General features: G+C 47.2%; 1 protein-coding gene across 4 annotated transcripts in view; it reads right to left on the bottom strand.

Moving 5' to 3' along the window:
- The window catches only part of CTNND2 (catenin delta 2), a 751,200-nt gene that overhangs the window by 80,310 nt on the left and 654,164 nt on the right, over positions 1–16,726 (bottom strand). For 2 of the 4 annotated variants that reach the window (XM_036225698.1, XM_036225697.1), the window contains exons 16-17: positions 11,977–12,051; positions 10,789–10,939 (exon numbers count right to left, since the gene is read on the bottom strand). In XM_036225698.1, the coding sequence (XP_036081591.1) occupies positions 10,789–10,939; positions 11,977–12,051 (226 nt within the window). The remainder of the gene's footprint in view (positions 1–10,788; positions 10,940–11,976; positions 12,052–16,726) is intronic. The other 2 variants (XM_016163669.2, XM_036225699.1) reach the window with 1 other exon arrangement.

The raw sequence follows: 16,726 nt of genomic DNA, 5'->3' as shown, positions 1-16,726 counted from the left end.
GATGAGCTGAAGTGCGCGAGCCGGAAAGAGGACGGGAAGAGCAGGGACGGCGGGGAGGGCGCCCGGCTAGCAGGACGGCCGAGAGCCTGGGAACAGTGAGCCTCGAGGACGGACGCGGAGCACGCGCGAGTAAAGCGACCCGAACGACGTGGGCCACGCGGTCATCCGGACGCCTGGCAGGTGAGCCTCCCAGCAGAGGTGAGAGAGGAAGGGATGGCGGGGAGAGCCAGCTCCTGCAGTTCAGAAAACTGATGCCCACGCTGCAAGCCAGAGAGAACTCTCTGGAACCCGTAGGCACTCTGCGTCCAAGCCCAGCCATAGGTTAAATACTGATCATGCTCTTGAAATGTTTGAACTTAGTGGTAAAACTGGATTTAACTAGAGCGGCTACTGAGCTGATCGTAACTAAAATATGAGTGACATGAACTCAGGTCTCCGCCGTAGCAACCTGACAGAGGACACTGAGTGTTTTTGTTGGAGGCATGTCACTGACTTCAGATGATTCTACAGGTTTAACGCACAGTGCCTGACATGACAAACGAGTCACAAGACGTTTAAAGAAGCAGGAAAATGCCACCAAAAATTAAGAGAAAAGGTAGTCAAATAAGCAAATATACAAATAACCAAGATGTCAGAATAAGCAGACAGGACTTTATCTGTGATACATACGTTAAACTATCTCATGGGAAAATGAATGACATGAATGAAAAAAAAGAACAGACAAATTCAGCAGTGACATGGAAACCATAAGGAAGAACCAAATGGGAATTGGGGACCTGGAAAATTGGTATCACAAGTAACTTAAGTGATGAGCTTTACAGAAGATGGACTCAGGACAGGGCTTTGAGACAGACTGGAGGAGAAAATGCCAAAGGGAAAAAGGGAGAAGGGAGGAAACCAGAAAGTTTCATTTTAGAAACCAAGACATATGAAAATGCCAAATGATGCCGGAAGGTTCGCGTGAGATTAAGAGAGAGACGAGCCCGTTCTGGGAAGCGCGAGACTCCTGGGCCCTTAATAAAACCGTTTTGTCGAAAATGAACCAGGTGGCAGGGTTCATTTCGTGTCATCCACACAGGGGAGGGGCTGGGCATTCTGCGCCCAGGGTCCCGTGTGATGGGGTCCTGGCGACGCGGGGTGGCGGGGGAGTGCCGGGAGGGGGAGGGGTGGAGCGGCCAGGGCGGGACCTCTGAGTGTGCCCGGCACCTGCCCCTCTCCTGGCTGGAACAGAGAGGTGACATATGTGAACAGTAGAGAGACTGAAGAATCTCCCTCAGGAAGCGCCAACAAGACATCGTGATGGGTTTACTGTATGAGGACGAAGGAAAAGGAAGGAAAACCCCCAAAGCTTCCATTTGTTTCTATCACTGAAAATGAAGATAAGTGGAAAAAAACGAGGCTCTGGATGAAGTCACGAGGAAAAAAAGGGGATGGTGACTTGAAAGTCCCACCCTTTGAGCTCCGGACAGTGGCAGAGTGGACACACCGTGTCCTGGGCTGTGTAGGCGGCGGGCCCGTCTGGGGCAGAGCTTTCGGATGGCCTCCTCGGCACAGCGCACCCAGAAGCCGGCAGCACCTGTGCGCTGTCCTGGGGCAGGAGCGCCGCCCTGTGGGGGGCCGTCGGTCCAGGTGCGCGGGCAGACTCAGGTGCTCCCGAACCCTCCCGAGGACTGAGGGTATCGGACGCTCAGCACGGCGGTGACCCACTGGGGGCGCACTGCGTGGGGAACGCTGGTCTACAGGACTGGGCTGAGGGCTGACCACGACGGTGTCCCCAGGGGTCCTGGCACACGGCCCGCCACAGCTATCTGCTGGTGAGACAGCTTGTGAGCCATCTGTCACACACACCCGGATTTCAACTCTTTAAGAGCGACAACATCACTCTCACCATGGACCTGACTCTCACGCAGATGCTGGGCGGTATTAAGTTTGTTGATATGCAATTAGGAAGTTTAACGCCGCCATTCTCCACTTCATAGCTAGGACATCCCTTTCTGATGAGGACATCAGACTGTTCGAGTCTCAAGGCGAGGACCGCGGGCACTTTTTATCTTCCGATCTATCTTTCGCATCGCACAACGCTGCATGCCTTCATCGGCCTGGTCTGTACGGTTTCGGGTTCACTGCCTGCACTAAATAGTGAGGATGATAAAATTCGAGACCCAAAGGGCATTATGTGCTTCAGGAAACAAGCTACTTGCCTTTCATCGTCCACTACAAAGCCATTCGCTTGACCTGACACTGTTCAAAGACACGAAACACACACACACAATCGAATGGGGAAATTTCATTTTAAATTTGGAAAACAGGCTTTCCTCACAGTAAAGTGTCGGGAATTGTCCTGGTTACAAGGGAAGAAATCTCCGAGTGCTTCCTGAAAGAACTTAGGGCATCCGACGAGGTGCCGATGGAAACCGCCCGATTTTACGCCTGTCTCTCCAAATCCCTCTTTGGCCCCAGTCTGGCCGGATGAACAGGTGGGCTTCTTCTTAAGTCGCAGCGGCTTGCTTCCTCTCTAGGAGCACAATATGCTCTTGCTGCTTATGCCCGTATTTCCCAGACTGGAGCCCTGGGTCCCGGCCCGGGGCCGCCCAGATGCCAGGGGCTGGCTGTGCCCCCAGGCCAGCATCTGCCCGCTGGGTCCCACCTCCCGCCTGGGGTCTGCCGTGCCCTTCCTCGGATGGCTGCCTCCACGCCATCGCCTGCCCCCTTCTCCTCTCACTGCTCATGTCCTCCAGAGTGGAACCAACTGCCCGTTCAATTCACGGCGCCAGCCTACACCCCCTTTTTTAGCAGAACCCCCAAGTACAGCCATCCTTGCCTGCTCTGTAACTTCCTCAATACATCATGACCAAGCATAAGCCTGAATAGTTAAGAGCATTCATCTTTAAACACTTAAATTACCTTCTCACCCATTATTTTTAGTAAGAAAGGGTGAAAATAACAATCTCTTTTCAACCTTTGTTTGTTTGCCCAGGGAAGAGGATGACAGTCAACACAGAGAGAATACAATTTAAAAGCATCGCTTTGCTGAAATCTTCTTTTTCTATTTTTAGATTCTCAAGATTGGGGGTATTTGAGGAGAGACATTTCATTTCCCACGCATTCCCTTCCCTAAAGCATTTTTGTTTTTCCTTCTAAACCTGGGCAGGCATCAGATGAATAGCCAGACTGCAGTAAATGGGTTTTCTCTCTTTCCTTTGAGGTCCTTACGCAGACAGAAGTCCTGATTTGCAATCAACAGGAAATCTCTCACTTTCGCCTTTTCTCCCCACATGGAGGACTCCCAAGGGGCGAAATCGCTGTCTTGTTTAATACAATAATTGTTGGCTCTTCGATTTATTTACGATTCCCTTTTCCAAGGAATTCTTATCTGCCAGACTCAGCCGCCAAATTCCCCAGCAGGTGTCTAATGTTAATTAACGAAGACCCCATGGATCCGCCAGAAAAGGAGGCGGCATCCACGAGATGAGGTTCTCCGGTTTGGGAGACAAGAGTCCGAGTGCGGGCACTTAATCTGAGACACCAAGTTTCAGCCGAAACACGCAGGGCTCCTGCTGCCCAGGACCTGGCTCGTGAAATCCCGCCACTAACGCGGGCCGGCAACGAGGAAACCCAGGCTTCCTTGTAAAGTCCTGGTTGAAACTGCATGTGCTTTAATTAAAACGACACCTGCCAGCGCTGAGGACTCATGTTTTGAAAAGCAGAGGAGGCATGTCGCTAACATGTCCTGACACCGACTTCGTAAAGTGACGGTCACACGTTCCCAGGAATAAGATGTTTCCAGAACGTCTCTCGCACTCGGCACAGCGGGGACTGCCTCCCCAGGGCCAGGAAGCCGGTCGAGAAGGTGCCCACGGCTCTCCGTGACGCGTGGCCAGGGAGGGGCCCTCACTCCAGGGGCTCTGCCGCACGCAGGCCACCGGTGTGCGACGAGGCCAGAATGAAGCCCATGCACGTGTGTGTTTTAACCGATGGGGGAGCCATACGCTTTTAGAGCCCTCTGCTCCCCAGTTCTGCTAGGAGACACTGTGGGCACAAGCACTCCCCGAGTGCCCAGGGGATGAGGACAGGAGGTGTTTCGGTTCCAGCAGAAGGATGTGGATGAGGTCTGAGGATGCCCTGAGCAGCGTCTGAAGCGGCTTCGAGGAGACGGAGACCCAGCTGGATGGACCTGTCTGTTCCCCCAGAGAATGCACTCTCACGATCGGAGAACTGGGTAAAAGCGCTTCCCCGGCTCTGACGACCATCCGTATCAGGTCTAGAGTTCCACGGCTGTGAGGTCACCAGGTGAGACGGAATGCTTCCAAGGCAACACACCACTCAGGACGGCACAGATCCGAGACAGGTGCCACCGTCCGGCTCCCCAAAGGAAAATGCGTTTCTCACTGAGCAAAGCGTGGACTTGTGGTGAGGGGCGGGCAGGGGGCGAGACACTGGTCATTTTAGGAACCTTACCTTTTCTTTATTCAGTCTTCATCGTCACTTAAACGCAACGTAGTTTTTCTTTCTTTCTTTGTTTGATTATTTAAGGGCATTTAGATTTATTTATCAAAGAACCTTTCCCTTTAAATATAATCGGCTCTCATATCATTGTCTATAAACAGTCTTTAGAGGGGCCACATAAAACCTTTCGTCTGAATATTTAAAACAGATCGGGCAAGAAAGAGGAAGCTGGGAGCGCCCTCCTCCTGCTCTGCTCGGCCGACACCCCAGGGTGAACGAAAGGGATGATCTGAAAACCCCGTGAGGACAGAGAAACAGCAGCGGCTCTGCGGCTTGGCCCCCGGTGCCCTCCCAGGTCAGCCACTTCCCCTGTCTTGTTCATGATTTCACCGGCGTGGGCAGGTATGAGGCGTGCACTGCTGGGTACACCTGGAGACGTGGAGCCCCCTTCTCTTCCATTTCTTCTGGGGGACAGCTGCGTTTGGGAGCCAGCAGACGCCCCCTACGACATGGCCCCAGGGAGAGTGGGGTTCTGTCCGGCGCTTCCCGCGAGGCTGGAAGAGGTGTTGCCTGGACTGAGCCTCGGCTAGTTGACAACGTGATGAGGTCTGCGGAACTACGGAGAATGGATTACGTGATAGGAATGTGCGGGGGCGTCGAAGGAGGATTCTTAGAGATCCTTCTGAATGCGGAGAGCCAACCATCCAAACAGGGAAAGAGCACAGGACAGGGTCATGCAACGCAGAGAGGAAGAGGGGAAAGGACGGGGGGGGGGGGGTAGCGGGGACGGGCCAGGTCCGCGAGGCGGGGCGAGGCCCTTCCCTGCAGTTCGGGCAGGGGTGCGGGGACTGGGGTGGATGCTCGCGGCACCCCCGCCCTGGCTCGCCTGCCAGAAAGCGTGGCGAGCCGCCGCCGCTCCGGCAAGAGGGGGGAGGCTGGGTGCTCGGTTAGCCATGCCAATACCACCTGCAGGCGCGGCAGCGCTGCCAGCCTTGGGCAAAGGTCAAGGTGCACGCAGAAAGAAAGTGTTTCTCCTTCCTCCTCGGTCTCGAAGCCCTTCCAAAGTCCCCGCGGCATGAGCGAGTGTGGTCAGGAGTGTGGATTTCAGGGCGCATCTAAGCGGTCTGCCTTTCCGCAGCTCCCCGGATGCTGTGGGAAGAGGCCGCACCAGACATTCCCCGCTGTGCCTCCCTCTCTATTTGCCAAACCTCCTCTACATCTGTTCTTCAGCATGAATAGCTCTAGTTATTCGCCCACCAGTGAATCCGTTCAGCAAACAGGTACTGAGTGCCTGGTACAGGCGTAGCAAAGTGCTGAGCACCGTAGGACACAAAATTAAACAGGGTGCGGATCCCGCCTGTTATCTCGTTGGGAGAAGGTGTGATGCGTACACATCAAAGTAAAAGACAATCCAAACATAAAACGACACAACGGAAATCTAAGATAAGAGGGTTCTCATCAAGCAGGTGCTACCCGCCTCTGCTGAGTTCAAAGAGTAGCCTTCACCGGGGGATGGTTGAAGATTTCATGAAAAAGTGCCTTTACAGATGGGATGCCATTTGGGGTGAGCATGGGCGGGGGGGCCTCCTGTGCGGCACCCCGGCATCAGCCGAACAGATGATCTCACATGCTGGGAGACTTCCTTGCAGTGCCCACACTCTACTTAGTGACTGGTTTGATCCAGTCTTTTGATTTTCTATGCTGTCTGCAAACGCACAAAACAAAACAGCATAATGTGATGAAATTACTCTCCCTAGGATTATTTTCCATGGATGGGTAGTCATGGGTGAATGACCAATGTTTGCCAAGTGGTAGATGTCTCTCTCCCTTGTCTAGCATTTATATGGTTTTTTATGGGTTTTTTTTTTCTGGTCTTTGAGGTTTTGTTTGTTGGCAGAGAGGGTGGCGATTTGACTGACGATCTGCCATCATCACCAGGAACAGTCAGCCTCATGAAATAGATGGCATTTTGCTAAACTCTGTCAAGTGACACAATATTGTTTGCTCTTCTCACCGAGGCTAATTACTACCATTCTTTAAACAAAAAAACCTTTCTGATGATGAGCTGATACTTTGCTCAGAAGGATAATTAACATTTTCGGAAGGTTGCGAAGAAATGTATGAAAGTGGCTTAACCTGGACTACCGCACCTCACGTCACTCAGGAGAACATGGCGATTTACCCGGAGCACGCGTACTGACCGACGGCACACACACGCAGAACCGTGGCAACCGCCCGCACGGGACGACGCGGGGGAGGCGGAGGATGTGCCGTGGCTTGTGTTGCTACCATATGGTCCTCATTAGAGCTGACGGGATAGGGCGACCGTGGCTCAATAGATTATCTGAAGTTTTCCTGATAACGGCGTCCGAGGAAGACAAACCATTACTTAACCAGAGAGTGAGAGCCATTTCTTCCACCTCCCACTGCCCCGGACTAAAGGAACGGTCTACGAAGAGATGTAATTTAAAGGGAAACCCCAGAACCAGTGGTGTGAACTGCGTTCCTTCCGAAATCCTGAGAGTTTGCATATATCTGGTAAATGAACTGGCTTTTTGATGACTGTCTATATTGGTATGAAAACCCTTCTATTTCGTTAAGGTTGTATTTAATTTGCTTGCTTAATGGTTTGCTGATTTGGAATTCATCTTAAGGTGATGGACAAACAGGAAAAAAGTTAGTTCAGTTATTCATTTAGCAAATATTGATAAAGTCTCTACTATGGATTGGCTGCTATTCCAGGTACGTGAGCGATGTAGGTGAACAAACAAACCAGAACTTCCCATAAAAGTAAAAGACAACACAAACGTAAGGCTACACGATGGACATTGAAGATAAATTAGAAGATTACTTAAGATAAATGAAACGAGCTACCATTCCAGCATGGGGAGACAGACAAGAAACAAGACACGTAATATGTTGTATGTCAGAAGGTGCTCAGTGCCGTGGAGAAACAGAAAGCAGGGAATGGAGTTAGGGGTGAGATTTTAAGAATGAAGCCAGAGAAGGTTCTAGCGGGCAAGCAGCACTTGAAGAAGGACCCGAGTGGGCTGACTGAGGTGTATGAACATGCAGAGGAAGAGGACTCTGGCAGAGGGAGCAGCGAGTTCAAAGGGCCCGAAGGATGTGGCTCCTGTGGTAAGGGAACCTCACTGACCTGGTGGCCTCAGAAAACTTAGTGACAGGAAGAGGGGAGAAGGTGAGGTTGGAGAGGGAACAGAGAGCTGTATCCCATACAATCGTGCCTTCAAAGTCTTCATTTTATATGGGGAGAGAGAAAGAGCCATCAGAGGGCTGTGAGTGGAGACATAACGGGCTCTAAGGTTTTAACAGGGCCACTCGGGCTTCTGTGTTGACAGTACACTGTAGGGGTGACGGGAGGAGCAGGGAGACCAGGTAGACGGCCGTGGTAACACCCCAGGTGAGAGATGGTGGGAGATTGGGGACAAAGTGTCAGGTGAGAAGTGTCCGATTCTGGGAAAATAGAGAAGACCACATTTGTTCATGGATTAAATGAAGGGTGAGGAGTCAAAGGGGACTGCGAGGTGTCTGGCCCGGACCTCTGTAAGGACAAACTGTCACTCGGTGTCATGTGGAAGACTGTGGAAGGATCGTGTATGCAGAGAAGATAAGGAACTCGGGCCTGGAAGTGTTGTATTTGAGACGTCTGTGAGATCTCCAGTGGCGAGGTCGGACAGATGGTTGGACACGGAGACGTGGGACTCATGCCAGAGATATCTCTTTGGGAGTTTTCAGAATACAGATGATCTTTCACTATGAAACTATATGAGGCCACCAAAGTTCTCAGTGACAGTTGATGGAAAAGGGAAAATGTACCAATATTTTCATTCTTTGTTCAAAGTCATTGCAACTTTCTTTTCAATATATAAAGTCCTATGTAGCATTTTCTTATAAAAACCATGACTTTGATACAATACTTAAGTAAAAGAGTTTGCAAAGGTCACAGTTCCTTTCTCCTATATAGAATATAATGGTGTGATTTTTTGTTAAATTTTGCTTTTCTTTTTCAAGAAACTTTTTTCAAGAAAAAAGTTATTGATCTCATAAAGCCTTAGATATTTTCACTTCTATGTTTCAATGATTGGCTCCCTTTCCTGACTGGTGACATTTGATGGTAAAAGCTTAATTTAAATGGGCCATATGGTGCTCCAAGAGTCCCCGCCTCAGACTAAGTATGAGGTAACTGGCTTTTGAGAAAGAAGGGATGCTTAGAAGATAGAAAAACAATCAACAGTTCACTATTCTGTTATATTTTAATCCATCAAAGAAATAAAATAGGCAAACTCACAATACCGAGTAGCATCCAGGCAGTAGACTCATTAGCTATTGATTTTTCTTCCATTTTCTAGAGGAGCAATGGAATTTTATTGGAAGCCTCAGCTCTGGTCTGTCAGAAACAACTATGGCGGGAAGAGGACAGCGGACAGGGAGAGTCTCTTGACCCCTTGAGCCAATGGCTAGTTTCAATACTAAACAAAATCCGCAAACGACATTTAAATTAAATTCAGACTGTATTTAAATATCAAACTATATTTGTTTCATGGCTTGTAATGCACGGCAAGCATAACGAGAAACGGCAATTATTAGACGCAGATTCAAAAGCTGGTTTCCCTCTGCACAAGACATGGCTGGAGACGTGCAAAGGCTTCGGGTTTTATCAGAGGGTACGACGGGCACTGTGAAATGGCAGGGGAAGAAATGACTGGTTTCCAGATCACAAGGGGCTGAGTACGCCACGCTCAGGAATTTGAATAGCAACAACGGATCCATGTATCTACGTAGAAGGTGCGTACGACACTTGGGTCCACACCTGGCATTCCAGCTGCCCTGGGAATGGCGATCCTGCTCCTTCACCTGCTCTCGCCTGCTCTCCCCTAGATCCCCTGGGGCTATATAACCTGAACCTGTGGCAGGTGGTCCAGCTCCCTGCTGGCTCCCCAGTCTTCCAGGCATCATTCAGCTCTGCCCTGGGCATCTTCCCACCTACAGAGGGAGGAACCAGGCGGCCTCTCCAGCCTGGGCTCCCACTGCTTGCTCTGCCCCAGGCACATGAGGCCCCTTTAAGGTCCTGAACCCACTGGCTCCCACCTGGCTCCCCTTCTAGGGGGCTGGCTGCAGAGGCTGCGCTGTCAGCTTCGATGCCCTACCGCCAAATATCCATGTAGCCCGCTCTTTCCTCCTTCAAGCCTTTGCTCAACTACTACCTCCTCAACAACTCTTACCTTGACCTTGACGTCGTATTTATGATCAAAACTCCTCATGCTAAGTAAAAGAAGTCAGACAGAAAAGCTCACACACTATGTTATTGCATTTACATGAAACCACCTGAGAAGGAAAATCCATAGGTACAGAACATACCTTGGTGGCTGCCAGGGGCTGGGAGGAGGGGTGATGGGGGGTGACTAATGGTACCGGGTTTTCCTTAGAGGGATGAAAATGTTTTGGAACTCCATATAAGTGGTGGTCGTACAATATTGGTAAAACACTAAATGCCATGAAATGGTACCTTTTCAAATGGTTAATTTTATGCTATGGGAATTTCACTTCAATTAAACAAAAAACAAAAAACGACCCAGAAACCTCACCAATTACAGTCTCCTTTACCCGGGTCCGTTTCTCCCCATGGAATGTTTGTAACACACAATGGGATTCGCCCGCGTTTTCTGTTTACCACACATCTCCCCTCTCCCCAGTGGAAACTCCGTGTTGGTAAAGCTTCCTGTTTTGCCCGCGGATGTAATCTCTGGGCCCGGAACAGGCCTGGAACACGGTAAGTCATAGATAAATATTCATTGAACACACAGATGAATGGATGACCTCTTTAATGTTCATTAGTAAAAGGTCCTCCCTATCTCTTCAATACCAAATTAAAGGGAGATGATTCTCTAAAAAAACAGGATTAAAGTGCCAATATGGTCTCATCCAAAACAAATTTAAAAAGTAAGAGGAAAGGCAAAGTGGCCTGTGTCCCGGGACCATCCCGTTCACCACCTGGAAAGCAAATCAAGAGCCCTGCAGGGATTCGGAGGGCGGGGAAGAAGACGACATCCAGTTCTGGCCACCGCGGTCATTGCAAAGATTAGAAATGTCAACAAACCCAGCACGTCCCCCGTACTCTAACAGGTAAACCCGGGGCGCAAGTGGAGACCAGGAGAGCTGGGCGAACACGCGGCCTGTAACGCAGGCCCGGTTTCTGCATGCGCGTGCGCTGCACGTGTGCGTTGCACGTGTGCGTTGCACACGTGCGCTGGGGCAGGCGGAGGGCACCCTCTGTGCAGACGGCGACGCCGGGGCGCGCCCGAGAGAACGCGCAGCACCTACCGATGAGCTCCTTATTTCGGACGTCCAGGGCCATGTTGCGCAGCGCGGTGGCCACGGCGCACACCACGCGGTCGTTATCTATTCGCAGCAGCTCCACGAGGATGGGCAGGCCCTTCTCCTTGCGCACGGCGGCCCGGATGTACACTGACCACTGCAAAGGAGACGGAGGCCACGGCGTTAGAAGCGGAGGCGGGAGGCCCCGTGGGCGGGCAGCGCGTGCGGGGTTTCCGACTGCCGCGTACAGGAGCCGAAAAGGCTGCGTTATCAAGACCTGGTTTAGAAGGGGCTGAATAGGTTAGACATGGATTTGAATGCTTTAACATTTATTATTATTATTTTTTGCCTTCAGTATATGCTAAAGACTTCAGGGTTAATCAGTTAAGTGCATTTTCCTTTTCTGGTGCCATTTTTAGTCATTTGCTTGATGTGTATACTCAATGCTTTAAGATGCGATGATTTGGGTCAGGAAGGGCTGGCTATTGACAGTAAGAAGAATAAAAAAATGAACCCCGGAAAAAGTAGAAAATGATAAAAGGTTGCGTGTTGGAGTTTTTTTTTTTTTTTTAAGAGAAGTGAATTTGGAGGTGGGGCAGAGATGAGCTGCCAAACACACTTTCGGTAAATTTGTTGAATAATAAAGAATAAATATGTCAGTGAAAGGTAGGGGTAAAGAGAATTAAATACGACATTGAAAATCGAGAGTGAAAATATAAATTACAAAAACATTAAGATCAAAATGTAGTGTGTCTAGGGCCACAATTCAATGTCTAATTTGTAAGGGAAGATCTACAGTTTGTCTTGGGTTGGTGGTTGGCAGCCTTAATGCAACACACTTAACTGTACTATTGAAAGGTACTTGCAATAGCAGAATGATCAAGCATTCCAACTCGATCAACGGAATGCAGGGAGGCCCAGAGTCCTCAGGAACGTGCGCACACACTTTATACTCTCGTAGAGTGTGCCAGGTTAACAGTGTGTACTACGGAAAGCAACCAGCAGCATATGTGTTTAATCTGCCGCAATCGCATTTACGATCTAAGAAAGTGAACATCCAGGACGTGAAGTTTTGGATTCTGTGCGGAAGTCCTCCTGGGGACCACCACAGGTGGAGCAAAGTCCCCACCCCTCCCTCAGCGGGCCCCTCCCGCCCTCCCCCACTGGGGCAGACACCCCAGAGCTGGCTCTCACCTGTGGCAGGCAGGGAGCCCCCTCTGGCAGTGAACGTAGGGCATACGCCATGCCTGCCACATCCTCAGCCCAGCCCTGCATGAAATATGAGATTAAAAAAACACACAACTTCATCCCGTCCTACGTTAGAAGTCACATTCACATCGTTTCTTATCCCCATCCGCTCACATGGTAAGCTCTTCTCCTGCCCTCGCTCTGCGCCCCCAGCTCCGGGAAGCCTGAGGGGGTGGGAAGCAGCTAGAACTGGTCTCGTGAACTATTTCACAGCCCTGCTCTCAGGGGTCAAAGAAGTGGATGGTCAGGAAGGCTCAGGTCTGGAAAGACGTCACGTTTTGGATGCTGCTTCTTGGCATTTGGATGTGTGGATGTGGTACCCCTTCCCAGGAAAGATAATTTTCGTTGACCTCCTTCCCTAGTTGGAAACCTCTGGCCTCCGGGGCCCAGAAAAAAAGGGAAACCTGAGCTTATACAGCCCCTCTGGGTTTCTCCCTGAAACTAAGGAGGGAAGCTAGAGAAAAGAACAGAAATCAGAGTGTGGGGTCGGTGTTTACAAATTGTGAGCTGAACACCAACAATCGATTTTTACTCTGGGGAGGTATTCTGGGCCTTCTGGGAGACCACAGGGGATGTTCTTGGGAGGGCCGGCAGGCTGGTGCATGGGTGCCAGAGACGACCTCTTTCCTACGGCCGCCTCATCCCAGCCAAAGACGCCAGTTAGTGATCTCTTTTAGCTCCCCAAGCCCCTGGGAGGTGGCGTTAATATTCTTATTTTGTCGATGAGGAAATCTAAACATAAAATTGTTAAGTGACCTGCCCACAGGGAGGAGCTGTGCCCCCTGACCCCCAGGTTCTGCCACTCCAGGTCTGTTTCTTTGTGATGCTGACAACATTCCCTCCTTGGCCATCATCTCCTTCTTTCTCCCTTAATTCTCTGTGCTCAATCTCCCTGACACTGCCTTGCCTTCCCCTCCATCCTTCTGGAAGTTGATGTTAGAGAACCTGGCCATATCTGACATGAGCCAAGGAGGAAAGGCTATGATTTTATCTTCTTACAAGTCCAGCTATTATATCCTTCCCATGGTGGATGGAAGGATGATTTGGTGTTTGGAAAATGATGAGAGTCCTTCGGCTTTGCTGGGAACTGATCTGAGGGTAAAAAAATGGATATGTGTGGCCAAAATGTGTATACACTATAGATACCTTTTTGGTATATGAAAATGGTCAAAAGTGGTACGTTCTTCATCAGTGAAAAGGGAGGACGAGACAACAGGTTTGATCTTATATTATTGCTATTGCTGCACAGAAATAACTTCCATTTTGAAACTTTTAGTTGTGTATGTGTTTCTATGTGGATGGAAAATTCCCAATATTAGCTTAGTATACAACGCAGAAGAAATCATTATTTATGTTTTACTCGAAAGATGTTGCAAGGTTCCATAAGTCTTCCTGACGTGCAGACATGTCATGGTGATGCTTCTGAAGTGGCAGTGACCAATGGACCAGTCTTGGAGTAGGTCAAGTGGAGCCAACGTGTAACCCAACAAGGAGTAAAAGACAGTACAGAGGCACCATGTAGAGAAAGTTACTTGGGAAATGAGGGGTACTGCTCACGTTTCAACACAGAAACCTGAGGCGCCTATAATTTTTCCAAAACAGAAGTGAGCTGCCTTGGAAGCCCGCGGTGGTTAGAAGAGTGTGTGGGTTGCCCAATCCCCAACCCCTGCAGAGACATGCCTGTAGACACTGCCCCCCCCCCCATGCCCCAAGTTTAACATCATTTGCAGGGGGCAGGAAAGGATGAAACTGACAAACGGAAATGTGGCCAAGGTTTAAATTAAGGCCTGAGAAACTGGGAAACAGAACTTGGTTGAGTTTACCGAGTGGTATCTAAATTAAAGGTTTTTTTGTTCCTTCTTTTTTTTTTCCCTTGCATCTGGCAAAATTAGATGAAACTAAACGGAATTACATAAAACAAAGAAAGTCACTTGCACAAGAGTTGGTGTTCAAGAATGTTCCTCGGTATTGAGTTTGGTGATAAAGTGAAGTCGATACCTTTTTAACCCTTTGAACCCAGGCTACCTCGGTCTGATGTGGTTTCCAGGGGCTTGACTTTTAAAAATTCCAGCCCAGCCATTTTTAGGATTAATAGCTATAATTTTTACAACTATTTCTCCTCTTCTTAAACTAAGATGATGTCCTTAAGACTGACCCATGTTCCAAAAGGAGATTAACACTGTAATTTAACTAGCCTTTCCCTCTTGAAATCCTAAGAATTTGCTCAACGACTACAGATAGTATCTGTTTTAATTGCTAAATATTCTATGATGAGGCGAAGCCCTTTATAGTGCTAAAATTCTGAATTAGTTAATATTCCTACACTTGAAAAGTTCTCTTGTTGTAGATACTTAGTCCGCAATTAAGGGGTTTTGTTCTTTGATTGTTTCCCCATGGATTTCCTTTATCAAATTAGCCAGTGTCCCCACTTTTTCTTTGACATGGCGAAGTACCATTTTTTTCAAACTGAATTCTTCCAAACATAATTTCATCTTCCAGAAGCACTTTAGCATCTTGTAGTGTCACATGGCCACCAAAGTGAATTTCATACAGATGCACGAGATTTGGAAATTTGTTTCAGAATTCATTTATGATGTCATGTTTTTACGATGGTATCTCATTCTCATAAGAGAGCAGAAAATACCAAAAAAAAAAAAAAAAAAGCTTACTTATTCAGTCTTAGTTTAACTGGAAGTTTACTATAAAAAAAAATGTTAGAAATATCTAGAAACTGTGTGGTTTTCACACCGTGCCTCTCATCATTCTCTCTAGTGTGGATTCTTATCTGATTTACCAAGTTTGTCCAGTCGGAGAACAAATTCAGTGTCCTTCTCAAGGCTACTGACCCTGTCTCTAGGGACAAGTCTCAAATTTCCTAGTTCCCTTGTTTTTAATTCATTTGGGCCACATGGCAGAAGATTCTGTTTCTTCTTCACATCTATGTTGCTATCATGTTAGCTCATTAAATATTAACGGATGAATATCCAACTGTCCCTTTAGTCTATCTTATTTTAAAACTAAATAGCGAAAGAATAGAGTCTTTGAGAATGGTCACATTTTCAGGGGAAAACAGACTAAACAAAAATATCTAACCTGTTTGGCTTGATAGCAAGGGCAGATATATAGAATTCTATAGTTCAAACCCTGAGTTTTCACAAAGTTCAATTACAGTGGAAATACTCATAAATAGGAGTTGAAAAGAGCATTTATTCATTTTGGAGATCTGCAATCTACTAAATCCAATTGTTTTAATATTCTGTGACAAAAAACAAAAACAAAACATTGTACTGTAAATGAAAAAAAAGTAACCAAAGTCTATGCTCTCTATGAAAAACATTTATCACTTTGCTTCTGCCATAATGCTATATGTTTGACACTCATAAACCAAGTAATGAGTGTTTTAAAGTTTAAAAAGTATTTAGGGCCGTTATGAAGATCTAGCCTGCCAGTCAACTTGTCACAGTAAATGAGCGTGTATGACCTCTCTACAAAGAAAAGTTACTATTTCAGATGACAAGGTCTATAAAAAACCTGTCTCTATGGAAAATTCTGGTGTTTTACCTTCACATTTTTGCTTTGTTTGGGTCATAAAAACTTAAGGCTACTAAAAAAATGTCACTAACTTTCTACAGTTGCTATAAAAACACATTCTTTGAACTCCAGGTTTCAGATGGCAACAATATCCTCATGAAACTTGATGCTGCTATGTATCCTGAATCAGTCTTTTAATTATTTAAGATTTTTAAAGTCTTTTTAAAGTAAGGATTTCTCTGTTCAGTTTTCATAGGAGTTATTATTAACCCTTTAAAAATTATAAAAATTTAGCAGTGTTTGGCTTAATAATGATCTTCAAAAATCACCCCTATACATTGTCTACATTTACTTCCCACACATTCCCTTACCATTTAATATAGTAAATTAATAAGTTATACGAGATGACAATAATGTCAGTGACTTTTATGCATGTTTGTGTATTTGTATTTTAATGAGAAAATTCTTATGTAAGTATATATATATTTATAGCTACACATAAATATTATACCTTAGCAGTCCCTCGCTCTGCAAGAGCAATTCCATTTGTCCAGGATCATTAGGAAGACAAGTGCTTCTTATAAATAAGGTTGATATCCTGAGAGTAAAATTCTACTTTAACTATTGGGATAGAAATCTCTCCAAAATGCTTTCTGTCTTTTAAGATGACTAGTAATGATTTAACACTTTCTTGATGACAGAGGGTCAGCATTATGATTATCAGTTATTAGACTATATGTAATAGCCAAGACATTGAATGAACTCTGACAGTTTTTCTCTCTTATATCCTTGATTATGTTTTCTAATTCTTCTGTCTTTTCTCTTTGCCATCAGAGGATTTACTCTCCCTTCTTGTGGCAGATCTGTATGCCTGCTTATCAGAGGCACTCCTTGCATTTTTTAATATGTTGTTCGAAATCCGATGTGGACTGAGAAATCCAATGATCACAGTTGTTAAAACTTGGTCTAAAATTGAGAAAGATGTTTGTGACATTGACTACATCTGCTCCAGACTCTTCTGCCTTCTTCTTAGTAGTCTCTAGTCTATTAGCAATAGAAAAAAAATAACCAAGTAAGTGTCCTCTGAATATGTGGGGATAAATCTCACACTGGGGATAACCATGCTGAACTAATGGGCAGGTTTATGCACTGAAAACAGTCAGCA

Source organism: Rousettus aegyptiacus, unplaced genomic scaffold, assembly GCF_014176215.1.
Source record: "Rousettus aegyptiacus isolate mRouAeg1 unplaced genomic scaffold, mRouAeg1.p scaffold_m13_p_8, whole genome shotgun sequence".
NCBI classification, from domain to species: Eukaryota; Metazoa; Chordata; class Mammalia; order Chiroptera; family Pteropodidae; genus Rousettus; species Rousettus aegyptiacus.
Note: the sequence above shows the minus strand (reverse complement) of the source record. Positions and strands in the feature narration are given on the sequence as shown.